The 18979-nt window shown below is 39.8% G+C and overlaps 2 protein-coding genes across 2 annotated transcripts; one reads left to right on the top strand and one right to left on the bottom strand.

Moving 5' to 3' along the window:
* Positions 1-1992: 1992 nt before the first annotated feature.
* On the bottom strand, positions 1993-4209 carry LOC142106680 (olfactory receptor 5V1-like). The gene is made up of 2 exons (XM_075189668.1): positions 4180-4209; positions 1993-2946 (listed from the first exon to the last, which is right to left on the bottom strand). Exons 1-2 carry the CDS (start codon positions 4207-4209, stop codon positions 1993-1995), a joined length of 984 nt encoding a protein of 327 aa, XP_075045769.1.
* A 13568-nt stretch (positions 4210-17777) lies between these two features.
* On the top strand, positions 17778-18707 carry LOC142106679 (olfactory receptor 5V1-like). Its single transcript, XM_075189667.1, has one exon. The coding sequence runs from the start codon at positions 17778-17780 to the stop codon at positions 18705-18707; it is 930 nt and encodes a 309-aa protein (XP_075045768.1).
* Positions 18708-18979: the final 272 nt, after the last annotated feature.

The raw sequence follows: 18979 nt of genomic DNA, 5'->3' as shown, positions 1-18979 counted from the left end.
GGGGTGTCTTTAGCTCTTAGCTGCTTCAGTGTTTATAGCTCTAATAGGAGGGCAGTGGTGGTGGGGGACTGCCTCCAGTGGTGATGTTTTATGGAAACTGTGGGTGCTGCTGTTAAATAAGGCTGTTTATAGCTCTTGTATGTTGTATGTAGCTCTCTGTGTAGGCTGTGTTTGTGGCTATGTGTCCTTTGGGCAGTTAATATGTGTATATATATATATATGGATGTGAGGGTGGTAAGTAGGTGTTTCTTTTGCTATATAAGAGCAGTTGGGTATAATAGTTGTCAGCCGTCCTGGCTGATCTGTGGGTAGACGCTGTAGTCGGAGTTACTTGTAGCGTGTACTGAGCGGTCTGTGTAGCTGTGGCCGAGCGGGTTCTCCTGATGTCTCCCAGTGTATTGGTATTGGTGGAGCGCACAGTGCGTTACACTGGGGAGTGGGTCTCTCGTCTGCCTCTACTTTTACCTCGGTTTCTTTGGAAGTTGGGTGGGTGATGTTGCAGCGGTGTCCAGAGCTTTCAGGAGTGGATTGAGTTATGCAGGGGGTCTTTCACTGGGTATGTAAGGGTTCCAACGCGTTTCGTCCGTAGACTTCCTCAGGGATGTGGATGTGCCGTGAGTGTCATAATCATCATCATCATCACCATTTATTTATATAGCGCCACTGATTCCGCAGCGCTGTACAGAGAACTCATTCACATCAGTCCCTGCCCCATTGGAGCTTACAGTCTAAATTCCCTAATATAGACACACACTCACACACACACACAGACAGAGAGGGAGACAGACAGACAGGTAGAGACTAGGGTCAATTTTGATAGTAGCTAATTAACCTACTATTATGTTTTTGGAGTGTGGGAGGAAACCGGAGTACCCGGAGGAAAGCCACGCAAACACAGGGAGAACATACAAACTCCACACAGATAAGGCCATGGTCGGGAATTGAACTCATGACTCCAGCGCTGTGAGTGTCTTGTTCTTCTTATCCTGTTTCATTTTGCTTGTGTCCAATGGGATTCCGGTTGGGAGGGAGGAGGGATTTAAGTGGCAAATTTAATTTGTTTTATTTTATTGGTGATACTGCGGATAATATTGTTTTATGTCTTATTATATGGATCTATGCATAAATATTAATGTATACATAAATATATACTGTGTGACATAAGTTTGGGTGTGTGTCCGTAACTAATGTTCTGGGGTTGTATTGCACGTTATGTGTATGCCCCAATATAAAAATGAAGTCAGAGGGTGCCAGAAAAGTTTTGGAAGTAGCAATAAACAGACTGGTTCGCCATTATAGTCAATGATCAGATACGTGACTGCTTTTAATTAGTATATGTATGTGTTTAACCTCTTTATATTTAGGTGAATAAACAATGCTGCACTCTAATGCAACCCTCCTTTACTTTGTGCTTATGTTCCAGACAAACACTGAGGAACGGTTTCTTAAAGGGTAGCAGCTGATTTTGATATAATGGGGTTTGAATATTGCCATTAAGGAAGCTGTCTGCATTTATATTGATGTCACAGAACATTTAATTGTATTATTGTTTTACCCAAAACAAGAGAGAAATCATGGTGTTGAATTTTATTTATATAGTGAAAATCATATTACATAGAGCTGTACAGAGGATATGTTGTCATTCACATCAGTCCCTGCTTCGTTGGAGCTTACAGTCTAAATTCCCTATGGTACACACACACACACAGTAAGGTACATTTTGTTAGAAGCCAATTTACCTATCGGTGTGTATTTGGAGTGTGGGGTTAAACCGGAGCACTCAAAGGAGAACCCAGGCAAACAGGGAGAGCATACAAACACCACACAGATAGGGCCCTGCTTGGAATCAAACTCATGAACTCAGCTTTATTTGCACAACCCTCTACATAGGTAGCAATAGTGAGCCATATGCAATTATGATCTATGAACATAAAGATAGCGAACTATCTCCAGGACTGTTATCGGATTATAGTACAGGCTTATAATGCAATTTTATCTATAAGTCATAAAATAAAAACGTCTGAAATTTTTTTTCAAGGCCCCTTTTACTTCTTTGTTCCTCAGGCAGTAGATAATAGGGTTTACGAGAGGGGTCAGAATGCTGTACAAGAGAGAAGCCAAGCGTTCAACTTCCAAAGGGTATCCCGATGGTCCAACATAGTTAAAGTTAGCTGTTCCATAGAACAGAGTCACGACGATGAGGTGGGAGGAGCAGGTCGAAAATGCTTTCCAACGACCATCGGAAGACTTAATTTTCAAGATCATGGAGATGATGTGGACGTAAGAGATAACGATATAAAGGAATGGAGTGAAACCAAGGAAAATACTGACTACGTACAACAATATTTTACTAGTTATGGTGGAATTACAGGCTACCTGTATGAGAGGAGGGACGTCACAGTAGAAATGATTGATACTCTGTTCTGACTGGCAGAAGGAGAGGTTTGCGGTCATGACGGTATGAAGAATGGAGTTGAGGAATCCACTCAACCATGATGCCGCTGCAAGACTGGCGCAGAGTTTGTAGTTCATGACCACCGGATAATGTAACGGGTTACAAATGGCGATGAAACGGTCATATGCCATGACAGCCAACAGAATGCACTCGGCGCTCCCGAGCGATACAAACAAATACAACTGCGCTATACATTTGCCGAAAGAAATCTTTTTGTTGCCTGTTACACAATTAAATAACGTGACTGGGAGTGTGGTAGACGAGTAACAGATGTCCAAGAGGGACAGGTTGCTAAGGAAAAAGTACATGGGGCTGTGCAGACTGGTTTCAAGTCTAATGATGGCGAAAATGCAGATATTACCTACCAAGATGCTACAATAAATAATCGAAAATAAAATGGTGATGAAAACCCAACTGTCGGAGAAATTGAGCAATAGAAAATTCTTCACTGTTGTCTGATTTTCACGTTTTTGTGATTCAATGAATGGCATCTGAAATGATAAGAAATAAACATCACTTAAAGTAAAGACATCATGAATAGATTATTTAATCATGGTTAAGAACATTCCAATCTTCCACTTCCCCAAGCTCGCTGCTTTGTATTCATTATCACCTCTGCTCTTTAATTCACTATTTACATTTGCGCTCTACCAACCGCCTACCATCTTAAACGTAAAAACTTCTCTCATATTCATCCCTTTCTCGCATGATACAACTAAAATACAAATACATGCTCTAATTACAGGGCTGGCGTAATCCCTGGGTGCCCCTAGAAGTCACCCCGCCCTTGGAAGTGGAGGGGGGGGGAGGAATCCTCACCTCTGAGTGTGGCGCTTGGTAGTGACATCATAGCCGAGCGCCACCCTCCCCTTGTACCACTGACCTGGGAGGACGAGCAGTCGGCATATAAGAACCAGCTGCCTAATTCTCCTTCATGTTAGCATCCAAAGCTCCATATGGGGGTCCCACAGGAGCATTAAAATTACTGGATGAGGAACATTGTCACTTCTATAGTGTTTTAGATACCCCCTAACCATTGGCGCCCTAGGCAAACCTAATGGTAACTCCAGCCCCAAACCCTGCTTAAGGGTTCTGACCGCCCTAGGCTAATACGCCCGTTGTACCCCCTCATCTACCATGCCAAGCTAATATGTGGTAGATAAAAACGAACACGTCTTTAATTTAAAATGTGGCTTCCTTTACCCCCCCCACCAATGTTTACGGAGGCATGAACGAGCAATACTGAGGGTGAAGGTGTGAAGGGGAAGTGGCTGTCACGTCTCAGCCTGTCGCCATTCTTGTCTCTCTTGCTCGCTTGTCCTTAAGTACTGTCCCTGCAATGACTCATTGTCTTCAACCTTTACCATGGGAATACCTCAAGATTAAAACGTTACTACATGTGTCTTTTAGATTTTCTTTTTGCTTTGGAGAACAACTATTCTTTCATACTTTAAAATTAATTTCAGTTCATACCTCTCCCAGTCACATTTTTGCACTTCCAATAATTTTGCGCCCCCTACAGGCTTTGTGCCCTAAGGCTGCAGCCTACTCAGCCTATTGAATAATCAGGATCTGGCCAGCCCTATTTAATCATATCCGGGCAAGACTTTTGGTGGTACTCTATAGCTTGTGGTGGTCAGTTATGACAAGATGAACTTGTTTTATTTTGACCTGGCTTCCTCTCTGAGCTGTGATTCCAACCCACGTTGAGGAACCCATGTTACCTTTTTCCTGGTCTCTAATGACGGGTCCATCTTGGTACAATAAGGAGACCTAGGACTATCCATTACACCTTAGATGGTATAATGTATCCTGGTCCACACATTGTTAATCTGAGTGTATTTAGAAATGATGCCATCTTATTCACTAAACAACCTGCTAAAATTCAAATGTTGGTGCCAATAATGTCACATTTAGGCACTAATTACTATAGTGTTGTAGGAGTTTTGCACTATTTAAATAGCCCCTTAGTATTGCTATCTGTTATTATATATTGCAAATGTTCAAAAATACCATACATTTTTCTAACAGGAGTTTGTTATTGTTCATTAATCCCTTTGCATAGTAAATATCTCCTAAATAGGTCCCTCTCTACTAAACACCTCTTAGAAGTAATCTATTTATTACCTTATTTCAGACAGCGATAGGCGAAACTTTGCAACTATCATTGACACCTAAAAAGGAAATGACAATTGGTTATTATTGGTTATGAAATACAGCACTTTATGTTCCAGTTTTTAAAGCATAACACGTATTTACACCCGTATTCAGGTACAAGCGGATCTTAAGAAACGTTTCCGTTTAAATACAGGTGTAAGTGCGGAACAATTTCTCCTTGTTTCTCAGATAGATTTATGAATGCTCCTAAAAAAGGAAAAGTGGAGGTGTTGCCCATAGCAACCAATCAGATTCTATCTATCATGTTCTAGAATGTACTAGATAAATGATAAATAGAATCATATTGGTTGCTATGGGCAACACCTCCACTTTTAATTTTCAGAAGGTTTTTAGAAGGTTTGGTAAATCTACCCCTCTGTCTCCAGTCATTTCCCTGTGTATATGTGGCATGTATTGCCAATGGGACCTGTTGCAGAGATGAACAGCGCTGAACCTATTGGTACATGCATTATAGTTTTGACACCAGAATGAGAGTGCTCATGTTTGCCAACCAATCAGTAAATTTACTGACAGTCAGAGAAAATAAGTTTTTTGTCTGTTATTAAAAACAGCCCTCTACGTTGATTTTCATCCACTTTTAACACATTTTTAATACATGCATGCTACATGAATATGTCAGTAAAAATCGGTGGCCGTCAGTAACGTCTCTTAACATTGTGTAAGGAATATATTCAATCTTAGCCAACCGTGACATTGTCAAAATGTCAGCAACTGAATGTCCTGCTCCCAGAAACAACTACAAGTGCAATAACAAGATTGGTTGCATAACGCACTAAAAATATAAATTCTGCTGCTGTCACGTTACTATATAAGATATCTCCAGATGTATCAATGCTGCACATAATACGTTTGTTTTTAGACAGATGATGTTGTGTCATTCAGACGATCTCCAGTATATATACTGAACTACAAAGAAGTATTCTACTAATCATATAGTAATACCATAAGGCCTTGGGATTCAATAGTAAATTATTTTCAACATCTAGTTAAATTACCAATTCTGTTTCCTCTTACATTTCTGTCTTGTAATTTCTATAATAAATCATAGAAACATACAGTCAAGTTGTACCTATCAGCTATGTCAAAATGTTTCTGTGATCAGAACATCCTTGATTGCTACTTAGGTTTTAAGAATGTGAACCTCAGGTATACACAGATGACGCTATTTTACTTATGAATGATACATTGTTACAGCATGACCTATGTCTGTCTCAGGCATGTTTACGTATGAATGTTGTTATTTTTTAATTAAATCGCATTTGTAAAAGTTTGTTACATGAGGGTAATACTCTTGCATTAAAATAATATCAGATTGTTTGAAAATCAATAAAAAAAAGACTGATTTATTCTCATACATTTTACCTGTGATCTGATAGAGGTGAAAGCACATGTACAATTTATGACAGTTGTAGGGTACTTGGGCATTAATTGCACAATTATAAAACGCAAACTTCGACCAGCTTCATTATGATATCTTTTGGATGAAACATTTTCCACTAAAAAAAATCACTAGTCAGCTTTGTAGCAATTTGGTAAAAAAAATGATCAAATTGACTGATTGGATCGTAACTGATGAAAAATACACTCCAGTTACGTTAATAACAATAAACATGTCTGTTCAAATGAGCTAAAAAGCAAAAAGAGTAGTGCAAAATAAAAAAAATATATGTGTATACTAACCTGAAAAGTCCTTGAATAGAATTCTTAGTGGCATTGAGACAAATAGAAATGCATATGTTATATTGCTTAGGTTACTTAGGTCTATAGCATAGAAAGTAAATTAAACGTGTATTATATTATTACTGCATGATTACAAGTTTAGTCTAAGTCTATAAAAGCAATGTAAGCATGTATGCACTCTGCACCTACCTAATGAACACTCCTGGAGACTCCGAATATTTAACCTGAGAAAATTGCCCATTGGGAAATTCTCCTCCCATTGCCACCTATATTATAATTGACCCCAGCGCACAAATAAAAAACAAAACAAAACATGACTTAACACTTAATGAGCAAGTAAAGCCACTATTTAATTTATTCAAAATCCTGTGCATTTAAAACTGGAGTGTGTGGTCGGGCCCCCCTTACCTCCCACATGTCTAGATGACTGCTTCAGCATCGAATGGGTTAATACCTGATGTTGCTGTGCCAAATAGGTTAAAGTTCAAAACTAAGGGATCAAAGATGTATTAAAGGGATATTTATCCATTTAAATGTAAATATTTAATGCATGGATGCTGTGGTGCGGGTTAGTAACCGGGGTGCAGTGCCAGAAAGGGTAATGTCCTGGCCGCTGGGCTTTGGGAGTGTAAATATATTTATTCTCATATTGTTCATGTATTGATTTATGAGGTAATATGTAATTTTGGAAGAAGCTTGTTTTTGAAAGAAAGGAACTCCCATGCTAATTGTCTTTTCATCTCAGTATGACCAACATATCTTTATTGTCTTAACTTACAGCAGGAGTTCTTTCTATTCTGTGTAATTTATAATCCTGTGGCTTAGAACCTGTCTGAATAATGGAACAGCAAGTGATTTTGGAAATCAGAAATTGATGTAAATTTTGTTAAATTTAAATTGTGTTATCTCCAAGTCTAGAGAATATTACATCCTGAAGGTAGACATCAGATGTAATATCTCAGACTTTGTGGTGCCAGCTAGGATCAGGGGGCTGGGATACTCCCTGCCAATATGTGTGCCAGAAACTGTATAAAAAGTACCCTGTTTGACTATGTTATGTACTATACCATCTGAGCTTCTAGAGATCATTAGTTCCACTAACTACTGCATAACTATCCTTATAAGGACTTCTTATGCTAATAAATATCACTGCTTCAAGATCCTGTTTTTGATGCCTACTTACCTGCTGTAATTCCTGTGACCTACAGATCAGGCCAATCTAATCCGTTATCCAGCTGTTCTGAGGCTGGGACCCAGCACCTAGTAACAATGCTCTGCCCGATACCAGCAGCTCTAGCCAGTGCGATAGGCCAGGGGGTACCATCCTCAGCAACCCTGATCTGAAAGCGAGAGGTCAGGGGTACCAGTCCTGTTGAATTAGCAAGGGGGTACACTAGCAGCAAGAGTTACCCAGAACAAGTGGTTCTAGGTGCCAGTGAAGGAGACTAGTGGTGACAGCAGAGCTACTGCGTTTAGAGGGGGCAATTGGGATAAAGAAAGGGGATGTTGGCAAGGCAAGCTCGGCCGGTCCTAAATACCATGACAGGGTGGTATAGGAGGTCCATCCTGTCACAGTGTGTATTATACTAAATATGTCCATCACGCTCTCTGTCACTCCTTTACAGCAGTTAGCCGTTTTAGGAGGCAGGTGCTTCACTAACTGATTAAGCAGAGTAACTGTCAGCCTGTTGGACTAGCTGTGCAGTAATGTAATTGTGTACATTGCTGGATCATACACAGGAGAAGGACCAGGGACGTCACAGTAAGTCAAATGACAGCAATCTCAGCTCTTTGACCTGCAAGTGATCAAATATGGATACTGTCCTAAAGATGTTGGAGTAGATCCCCCCATTCCTGATACTTTATCACACCTGATCACCCACTAAAACAGTCCTAATTATTTAATATTCCATTTTTGGTCACTTATTACTATGCAAATCACAACCCATATTCCCAAGTGATTGCAAAAACAGCCTAAACACCTCCCAACACCTCACTAAATCTATCATACCAAGCCCCTGTCAAGCACGTGCAAAAAAACCCACAATTGCTTTCTGTGGGACTTGGGTCATGCAACCTCAATCTGTCTCCAAACTAACTATATTAGTCCCATTGACCCTATTCCATGCTGTTATATTTATTTGCACCTATGTTATCTCCAGTTCCATAATTTTATTGTTTATGAAATTATCAAAAGGTATCAGATTCCTTCTACTGTCAAGCTTCACCCTTTTCCCTCTCAACCATAAACAGTTCCTTGATTGTCTCTGGGCCAGTGGACAGGTAAACTGTACTTTAAAAACTCCCCTAAGTGTCACCAAGAAGTGCTCATGTTAGATGTTGTTCCAGCTCCGAAATTCCCCATGATCCTAGGTATTCCTTGGCTTACCAAGCATAAGCCATAATCAATTGGATTTCTAAAGAGCTTTTGTTTACTTTAAAATACTGTAGTCTCCATTATTTACCGACACAACTTGTATGGTTATGGTTTCCGTCCTTTCAAGCAACATTGAAATTTCTGAACCCTACCGAGGATTTATAGATGACTTTGATAAGAAACAAGCCGAGACTCTTCTTCCACACTGCCCATACAATTGTCCTATTGACTTAGTGCCTTGTGTTTCGATTCCCTTTGGGTGCATCTACTTCTTGTTGGAACCAGAACTGGCCACCTTAAAGGACCATATTGAAGAAATCCTTCAGCAAGCTTTTATTTGCCCATTTACATCACCAGCCAGTGCACCTGCTTTCTTTGTGGGGAAAAAGAATGGAGGTTTGTGACCATGTGTGGACTACAGAGCACTGAATTTAGCAACTATCTGAAATTGTTATCCTCATCCCAGAATTGTTTGAGTGATTGCACTCTATACAAATCTTTACTAAATTGGATCTAGAAGGCCTTATAATTTAGTCCACATACATCCTAGGAATGAGGGGATTATAGCTTTCCAACGTTGTTATAGACACTTTGAGTATTTAGTCATGCCATTCAACCTCGCTAATGCCCCAGTCACCCTCCCGAATTTTGCAAACAATGTTTTTATTTAGATATTTTGGACCAATTTGTAGTCATCTTTTTTGGATGATATTCTCATATCTTCACAGTCAATAGCCAAGCATCAACGACATGTATGAATAGTTCTAGAGCATCTCAGAACTCATAGGTTGCTGCTGAACCCCTAGTTCTGTCACACTTAAAATAATTAATTTTGTAGCTGAAGCGATAGACTTCCTTGGATATATCCAATCTGCTGAAGATCTAAGAATGGATCCTTGTAAGACTCGGGCAACTGTGAAGTGGCCTTTACTGCATGACCGAAAAGCGGTACAATGTTTTCTCTGCTTTGATGATTGCCACATGTATGTTATAAAAATGTTTTCTAAGATTACTCAACCAATATGTCTTAACCCTTAAAGAGACCACTTTCTTTTAATTGAACAACACCTGCCCAAAAAGATTTTGAATATCTAATAAATGCTTCTTCAACTGCTCCAATTCTATAGCTCATCCTGATCCAACCAAGCCATTCATTATAGATGCATCTGAAATAGCTGTTGGGGCTCGACTCTCCCAGATACAGGGAGATAAAAAAAACTGGAAAGGGGAAGGGGCGAACTAACGCATGTGAGGGCATGTGAGGGCAAGTGTGTGCACGTGTCCATTTCAAGTTCAGGGCATCTCTCAGGTTCATGTTTTTTAGTCGTATCCAGGGCCGCCGAGAGGGGGGGGGAGCAGGTACTATTTACCCGGGCCCGGGTATGACAGGGGGCCCGGGGCTGCACTGCCGTTTTTTTTTTTTTTTTTTAAATAATAAAAAAAAATTTTTTTTTTCTTTTTTCATCAAAACTTTTTTGAAGTTCCGGGGGGGGGGGGTTGGCTTGGTTTCCGTTTCGGGGGTGCCACACTAGTTGTGCCTTGTGCCTTCCGCGGCGCCTGGACCAGTCAGCCGATGCGATGACGTCACGCGAGAGTGCTTTGCTGTGCTCTCGCGTGACTTTGACTACTTGTTTACAGCCTGTGACCGCGCCTGTAAGGAGCGCGAGTCATAGGGCTGTCTTCGGTGCAGGCTGCAGCAGGGAACATTGTAAGTACCATGGATCATTTCCCATAGGACACACTCTCCCACGCCTTTTCAGAGGGTGTTTCTGCAATCTGCTGTGCACTTTCCTCTCTGTTATCATAGCAATGGAATGACTTCTGCTGGCTGTCAGAGAAACATTGCGCACAGTACTCGGACATGATTACCAGACAAGGACTCTGCTCGGTCTGAAAGCTGCCACCAACCCCTGCCCTCTAGAGGGAGCAACATCACATATACATAGGGTCACCTAAGATTATGTATAGAAAAATAAGTATGTAATCTATTGGAGCAAAAGGGGTCATCAAGTGTCCGGCAATGTACATATTATTTGTGACCGTGTGCTTCCGATCATACCTGGCGAAGGGTAGCTCTAACTCCCTGAAACAGTTTATGCAGGTTTCACTTTCACTAAATGCTTTCCATACAATTAATTGAGTGGACATTTCGTCTTATTTCATGTCTGCATGCATTGATAGAACATGTACATTAAATGCACATTCTAGAAGTCTGCTAAACTCCCTTTAACGCTGATCTCTGAAAACAATTTTACTGGAATGGACCTATACATACACTGTCTGACAATAACCATATATATAACCATATATGTCATTACTAAGAATACTTGGAAAGTCTGCAGTCTTATAAAAGGGAAAACTTGTAAACATCTCACAGTATCATGCTTTTAACCTGGTAGACATGGGTCCGGCCCCAATTATGCATAGCCACGCCCAAATGAGTGGCCACTCCCACTATAGGCACGCACCCAAAATTGCCGCCGCGAAGCGGCGGCGCAAATTTTTTTGGGCCCCCAATACGGGGGCCCCATGGGGTTTCTGTACCGGGGCCCTGAATTCCTCTTGGCAGCCCTGGTCGTATCACGTGCACCAGCTACTGGGAAGGTGCTGACTGATAGTGATGACTACACGTAAGCACGCCAGGACATGTGTTTGTAAGTAAGAGGAACTTTCAAAATGCATTTTATGTACAGTGCAAATTAAGAACATCCCGATTTTATGTTTTTCAAAATGAAAAAAAAAAAATAGTTTTTAAACATATATTTTTATTAATGATTATAGTATTAAGATATGAACATTTATTTAATAGATTTCTTTTTTTTGCATGCTTTCTGATCAGACCTTATAGTGCACATATTCATGTGCGTATCCTGCACTGTGGTCTGTCTGTCTACATACGGCAAGTAATGGGTTGGGTACACTTTACTGATGTCCACTATTCTGACATGGAGAAGGCCTACATAGAAAATCCGCTTTAAATTTCTATTGACAGACGTCGCGATGACTTCAGCCTGCAGTGCCGAACACTTCTCCAATCGGAATCACTTGCTGTCAGCATGGTGCTCCCATCTGAGATCTCCAACGTCGGGTTGAAGGTAAGTCTGTTTCTTTTCCAATCGGTTTTTCATAATTTCTGATTTTCTTTGTAGGCCTTCTCCATGTCGGAACAGTGGTAATCGTAAAAACGATTACTACCCCAAGTAACGTATAGCCAGAGTGCACTTATACCCATATTCAAATCAAAACATTTCTTGAGATTCACTTGTACTTCGAAACGGATGTTCAAGTTACGTGCGTTCTTTTTTAAACACAAGTTGCGTTCACCTTGCGTTCGAAGATGAATCAGTCCCTATGTGATCGATTATGTCCAATACTTCCTTATGAAATTATAGGATATTTGCAAATGTTTCATTAAACTTTTTTATTTGAATAAAGCTAGAGTATATAATATGATAAATCAGGTTTGTTATATTAGCTACTAACAAGTTACCATTTTTCTGGGTTCTTCTGGTATGGGTCAGGATCTGGAGATTCTACTTCTTGCCGGCTTTTGAGCGGCAACGTATAACTGTCCGTGTGAGAAGCATGGATCCGTCAAGTTGATCCCAGCCACTTTAAAGGACTGCCCCTGAGACTTGATGATGACGGCAAAACAAAGCTTGATGGGGAACTGCAGGTGAGCAAATGCAAAAGGGTAGTCACTGAGCATGAATGGTATGAAGACACCCTGCCCGTTGGCACAATCTGCTAGTAGGGTGGTCTCTGATTTGGAGTTTCAAGATGAGGGATTGCAGTCAGGTTCTATTTCAGGAGTAGGTGGAAGGGGCTCTTTTTGGGGAGCTTACCTTGGACGTCTGCGCTTGATGGGAGTGTCTTAGGGGTTGGTGCTGCCATTACGGAATCTTCGGGTGTTCCAATTCCCGAACTTTTTGTTTGTATCGTTGTCTGTGCCGTGGCGCAACCTGGGGTGGAGAAAGAGGGGGGTATGGGGTATGGCGAGAACACAGATACAGATTTGGTACCAACAATATACGTAGATGCTTATGGGTAAGCAGTGGATTATAGCTCGATTTGCTGATGTGGGTCTATAGCTCTTTTGCCCTGTTTAAAGCTCTAAAGCTGTGTATATTGTGGTGGTAGTGGTACCTTCTGTATGTGGGATGTCTATAGCTCTGGTGATGGTGGTGGGCAGGGGTGTCTTTAGTTCTTAGCTGCTTCAGTGTTTATAGCTCTAATAGGAGGGCAGTGGTGGTGGGGGACTGCCTCCAGTGGTGATGTTTTATGGAAACTGTGGGTGCTGCTGTTAAATAAGGCTGTTTATAGCTCTTGTATGTTGTATGTAGCTCTCTGTGTAGGCTGTGCTTGTGGCTATGTGTCCTTTGGGCAGTTAATATGTGTATATATATATGGATGTGAGGGTGGTAAGTAGGTGTTTCTTTTGCTATATAAGAGCAGTTGGGTATAATAGTTGTCATCCCTCCTGGCTGATCTGTGGGTAGACGCTGTAGTCAGAGTTACTTGTAGCGTGTACCGAGCGGTCTGTGTAGCTGTGGCCGAGTGGGTTCTCCTGATGTCTCCCAGTGTATTGGTATTGGTGGAGCGCACAGTGCGTTCCACTGGGGCGTGGGTCTCTCGTCTGCCTCTACTTTTACCTCGGTTTCTTTGGAAGTTGGGCGGGTGGTGTTGCAGCGGTGTCCAGAGCTTTCAGGAGTGGATTGAGTTATGCAGGGGGTCTTTCACTGGGTATGTAAGGGTTCCAACGCGTTTCGTCCGTAGACTTCCTCAGGGATGTGGATGTGCAGTGAGTGTCTTGTTCTTCTTATCCTGTTACATTTTGCTTGTGTCCAATGGGATTCCCGAAGGGCAGGGGGGTGGGGGCGGGGGGGGGGGGGGTCGGTTGGGAGGGAGGAGGGATTTAAGTTGCGAATTTAATTTTTTTTTTTTTCATAGGTGATACTGCGGATAAGATTGTTTTATGTCTTATTATATGGATCTATGCAATATTAATGTATACATAAATATATACTGTGTGACATAAGTTCGGGTGTGTGTCCGTAACTAATGTTCTGGGGTTGTATTGCACGTTATGGGTTTGACGTTTCTTAGGGGTGGGAGGGGCTTAGTACTTTGATGGGTGGAACTACATTCGGATAAGAACCTTGGGGTTCTAAGTTTTTGGTCTAAATCCCGGTTGGGAGTTTGTGGATTAAAAATGTGAATGTGTATATGATCTTAGTTTAATTTGTGTTGTATTTATACATTGGGAAACCAGAACGGATGGAGGTGGGGTCAGGGGGGGGGAGGAGCACTTACTTAGGTTCTATTTCAGAGTTATGGGGCTTTGAGGTTCCACATCAACAAAACTTGGGCTCCAATCAGCAGTGTCAGTTTGTGAGGAGCAATCCATGAAGGATTGAGAGAGATGAGGAGTTGGCTGAGTTTGTTGCACTGTCTACTGTTTCTTATAGAGTAGCAGGTACTCATTGATGGCTGGGGCAATGTCATTCTTTGATGTTAAAATAACTCATTCTGAGATCCATGTCTGGGACTGCTAGTTTGTCTTGACACAGCAGATTAAAGAATTTTTAGGAATCTCTAATAACTGGTCAAGATAATCGCACAGATTTGAATATACCGGAGCTGGTTGGACCATGTTTGAGCCTGTTCAACAATGTTTGAAAAATGTAAAATTGGTTTTCTACTAATTAGAAATATTATTTTGATTGTTTCAAAGAATTCTAAATTGAAAGTCTTTAATTGTAATGTAAACCTTGAACAAAAACCACGAATGGCAAAACTCAAACACAATTGATGAACCTGGAACGCGTGCTGCAAATTTTAATGCATCTGTAGCCAACCAGCTTGTTGCAGCCTTTGGCTAATGTCGCTAATTTGTCCTTTTCATAAACTACCATCCTGCTGCCTAACTGGGGCTGCTCTTCCCATCTGCGCCCTTTGCGTACATTGCTCTCTCCTGGTACTAGGGAATGCTGGACTTTACCCGCCTGTATCATTTGCATAAACTACCATCTTACTACCTATTGTTGCTACTTATTGAGAAGGATGTTGAAAATTATATGATTATATTACAACATTCCATACCTACTTTACAGATGATTTGGACCAAGTTTTAATATATATTCAAAATACCTGAATGACCAAAATAATTGGATACATTTTAACCCTCCTGAATACTTTGGATTGGTCACTGACATATTTCTACACCAAGACTAGACATATTAAACACAATCTATAGTATATTTTGATTTCTGTTAAAGGATTGCTGTAAGGATGGAAAGTGCAAATTTGCTCTAGGGATCCATAGCTCCCATAAGTATGTGAGATCAAAGTCTCTGTAGGTAACCACTATGAAACGTCCCCAGGCTGCCAGAACTCAGCATGTGTTTCTGTGCCTAAACTAAAAGCTTAAAAGATGAGATTCTTTAGACTTAAACCCCTGGAAGCCTTTAACAGAGACTTGTATGTTTGAATTGCATTCTGAAATCGTTGTTATTTGATATCATCTACTTTTTCTGGGAGAATATGTCGGTCTTTGGTGAAAATTAGTTTTGTAATTTGCTGCTCTCGTCTGCTCTGTTTTGAGAAAAACCTTTAATCATTTATATTGGCTTAGATTAGACACAAAATTAATATTTAAGACCCTGATTCATTAAGGAACGTTAAGCAAAAATAAGTAAGGCAAAACCATGTTGCATTGGAGGGGGGGTGCATTTAAAATGTGATGGCAGATATATATTTGGGGTAGAGCATATCCTAGATCAACTTTAAATTTGAGTATACAAATAATCTATCAAGTATTTGTGTGCTAAATGAAAAAAACAGCCAGTATTTAACTTATTTGCAAAATAATAAACTAAGTTGCACCCCTTGTATTGCAACATGGTTTTGTCCAGAAAACTTAAGTAAAAAAACATACTCAATTTTTTGCTTAATTTTCCTTAATGAATCAGGCCCTAAAAGACCTTCAACGGCTTAATTTGGCCTGTTCTGAGTCCCTACCTGACCACATCACAAGATGGAATGAATTGACCAATATTGCCCAAGTTATATTCATCGACTATAACTTCAGGAAAATGTGACTTTACTATACACTGTCCATGACCATGCAAAAGTGGAACATGAAAATTGTTTTGCAGAGCTTTGCACTTCTACAAAACTTTGCTCATCCCTACTAGAAATAATTCACCTGAAGATGAAGTCTGCTAAAGAACCAATTCATTGTGTTAAAGGAGAATGGAGACTAGAGATGTTATAGTTTGACGTATGAGGTTCCCTGGTTATTGTGAGCAGAATTTAATTTTTTCGACCTAGAAACAGATATATACTGAATTTTTGTTTTGTATTAATATTTGCAATTACTGGACGAAGCTAAGGATTGTATCTGAAATTGTGTTAAACACAGTCACAAACACATATAGGAAAAGATTGACTCGGTATTGTACATATACAGCTGTATCTCCAGTGACAAGGAAACTAAAACACTTTACATTTTGGTTATAGTTTAAATTGCTACGTGTGATAAAACTTTCATTAAAACTACACCAGATGAAAGTGATACGGGACCGTATGTACACTGCATTCCAGTAATATCATTTTTATTATTGGGTTTGCGAATAGTTTTGCTAATCTCTATATACTTCAATATATCCCCTTTCTGTTAATTCAAAAAAAGGTCAATGCCCATACACAGAATCTGTCAAGTGTGTTTTTGAGGGGGGAAGTACATTCCTTATTCCAGGAAATTCATATAAAAAATTTCTTCCATGTCTTTCATGATCACTGGTTTAAATGTTGAAGGTTCTTTTCCTAAAGTTAAACTATTGTATTGTATTGTATTGAAACACAATTTCTTATAATAATAGTAGGAGACTTTGTGTATTTGTTTTAGATCCCTGGTGGTTATTTCAGCATATTTGGAAGGTAAAGAAGAGTGAACTCCTCAAGTTTTGTTTTTTTATGAATCTTTCGTCTCAGCTTTCGGAAATTTCAGAAAAAAAGTTCTTGAAAACTACAAAACAATGTGTGAAATGTTACTGTTGATACAGGAAACACTGTAGCGAGAGAGCTTTTTTTGTTTTTTAACCCACCCCCCTCCTCAAACTCATGTTTCCATGTGCACAAGAGACACTTCAGTTATTGGACATGGAAGCATTTGTAGAGATTTTGCGCATAGCCACTTTGTATCTTGTGGTTACTATTCACAATATTTATATTGTCACTTAGCCAACAAAAATTAGTTTCAACTTGGCTGGACTTCTATGTATACACCTGTGTCTGCACTGGCAAGCCTACCAAAATATTTTGTCAATTATTTTGGATTACAATGTGTATCAAACACTGAAAACACAAGGCATGTAATATATAACTCTCCTTGGATATTCGTATCTCTACAGACTAAAAATAATATATGCATATTATTTTATAGATTTGTGTCCATATATATATTTTTTAAAGGAATTTATTATTTCAACAATCTAACCTAAGTGAAAACAGGAAATTTAAACCTTTTATGGATTGTATAAGATAAAAAAACAAAACAGATGAAGGTAACTGAAATGAATGATGGCAGAGTGATAGGCAGCTGGTTAGTGCTACCTACCAATATCACTTTTTTATTAGGACATCGTAGGGGTGCCTGCAAGACAAAATAGCTCTTCCAACTTTCCCTCCCACATTTGGCCCTGTCTTTTGTTCATCCAGCAGTTTGTTTTGACTAAACAACATATTAAATGTTTATAGACAAAGTGATACTAAGTATGTATAGCAGAAACCTATCACTACTTACTTAGGATGACAATGGCATCTAGGCAAAGGAGGAGCTATTGAACTCTGTACCCATGTGATGAATTCCTATACTCTGATTTGCTCTTTTCTATTACCAAAACAATTTCTGTAACTATTTTGGATCCACATTGAGAAAGCATCAAACTCATATTTCTAATTTGTAATATTAAATACATCAAGCAGGAACCTGCACTGCTCCTCAATCTTATGTAATGTCCTATGACTTAAACATATGATCAATTTCACCTCATTTTCTTTCCACAGATTTTGGTAGTTGACTGGATGGCAACTAACAAGACATATTTTGATGATTTTTTTCTCTTAGGATTTGAGGGACAGGTCATGTTTTCACTTTTAATTGCAACAGTCTACGCACTGATTATTGTTGGGAATCTTACTGTGTTTAGCATTATTTGGGTTGATCGTCATCTTAAGACACCAATGTACTTTTTCTTGAGTTGCCTCTCCATATTAGACGTCTGTTACGCTACAGTCACACTCCCGACTATGCTGGTCATGGCTGTAACTGGCAATATGAGGATATCCTTCAACAGGTGTTTTACACAGCTCTATTTCTTTGTGTTGTTCGGAGGATCAGAATGTCTTCTTCTGGCTGCCATGGCATATGACCGATACGTGGCCATATGTAACCCAATGCACTATCTAGTCATTATGAATAAGATTTTCTGCTCGTATTTTGTAGCAGGATGCTGGATCTGTGGAGCCTTGAACTCTGTGTTTCACACTTTGATGACTTTGAAATTGACCTTCTGTGGAGCTCGGCACGTCAACCATTTCTTCTGTGATGTTCTTCCAATGTTACAAGCAGCTTGTAGTGAAATAGACAGCAGCCAGGTGTTACTACATACTATCACAGTTTTTCTAGCGGTGTCCCCATTTCTACTTGTGATAAATTCATACATACATATCATTTCCACTATACTGAAAATTCGCTCTTCTGCAGGAAGACAGAAAGTCTTCTCCACATGTTCATCCCACCTCATTGTTGTATCTGTGTTTTACATAACAGCTACGTTGAACTACAATAATCCTCTTTCTGGAGATTCCTTTGTCATTGTTCGAGTGTCATCCATTCTATACAGTGTTGTACCTCCATTGTTTAATCCTGCTATTTACTGTCTGCGAAACAAAGAGGTGAAGACAGCCTTGAATAAAGCACTTAGGTTACGTATACACCTTGCTATTCATTAGGCAATTTTCAATGTATTTGGCTAAAAAGTTCTGTTACCTCCAGATTTGTGGGACAGTGACTGGGAACTGGTTTTTGCACCATTTTTCAACAATTTATTTATGAGTTGGTGAGGGCTTGAGTACCATGGAGATGTGTTTCCTACAGAGATGATTCTGTGGAGGAGATAGATCAATGACATTCTGGCCATATAGGAGGGTGATCAAGAATCTCTTGAGAACTTTAATCAGAATTTAAATAATCCAGAATTAAATCTGAAATTCACTTATACTCT

Source organism: Mixophyes fleayi, chromosome 11 (genome assembly GCF_038048845.1).
Source record: "Mixophyes fleayi isolate aMixFle1 chromosome 11, aMixFle1.hap1, whole genome shotgun sequence".
Lineage (NCBI taxonomy): Eukaryota > Metazoa > Chordata > Amphibia > Anura > Limnodynastidae > Mixophyes > Mixophyes fleayi.
The sequence above is the reverse complement of the archived record's forward strand: the minus strand, read 5'-3'. Positions and strand labels throughout refer to the sequence as shown.

Bases quoted from the DNA above. Each gene is read 5' to 3' on its own strand.
- LOC142106680 (XM_075189668.1), bottom strand. From the start codon at position 4,209: ATGGACCCGTCATTAGAGACCAGGAAAAAG. The intron at 2,947-4,179 runs GTAACATGGGTT...TTATCATTTCAG, and splicing joins CATTAGAGACCAGGAAAAAG to ATGCCATTCATTGAATCACA.
- LOC142106679 (XM_075189667.1), top strand. From the start codon at position 17,778: ATGGCAACTAACAAGACATATTTTGATGATTTTTTTCTCTTAGGATTT.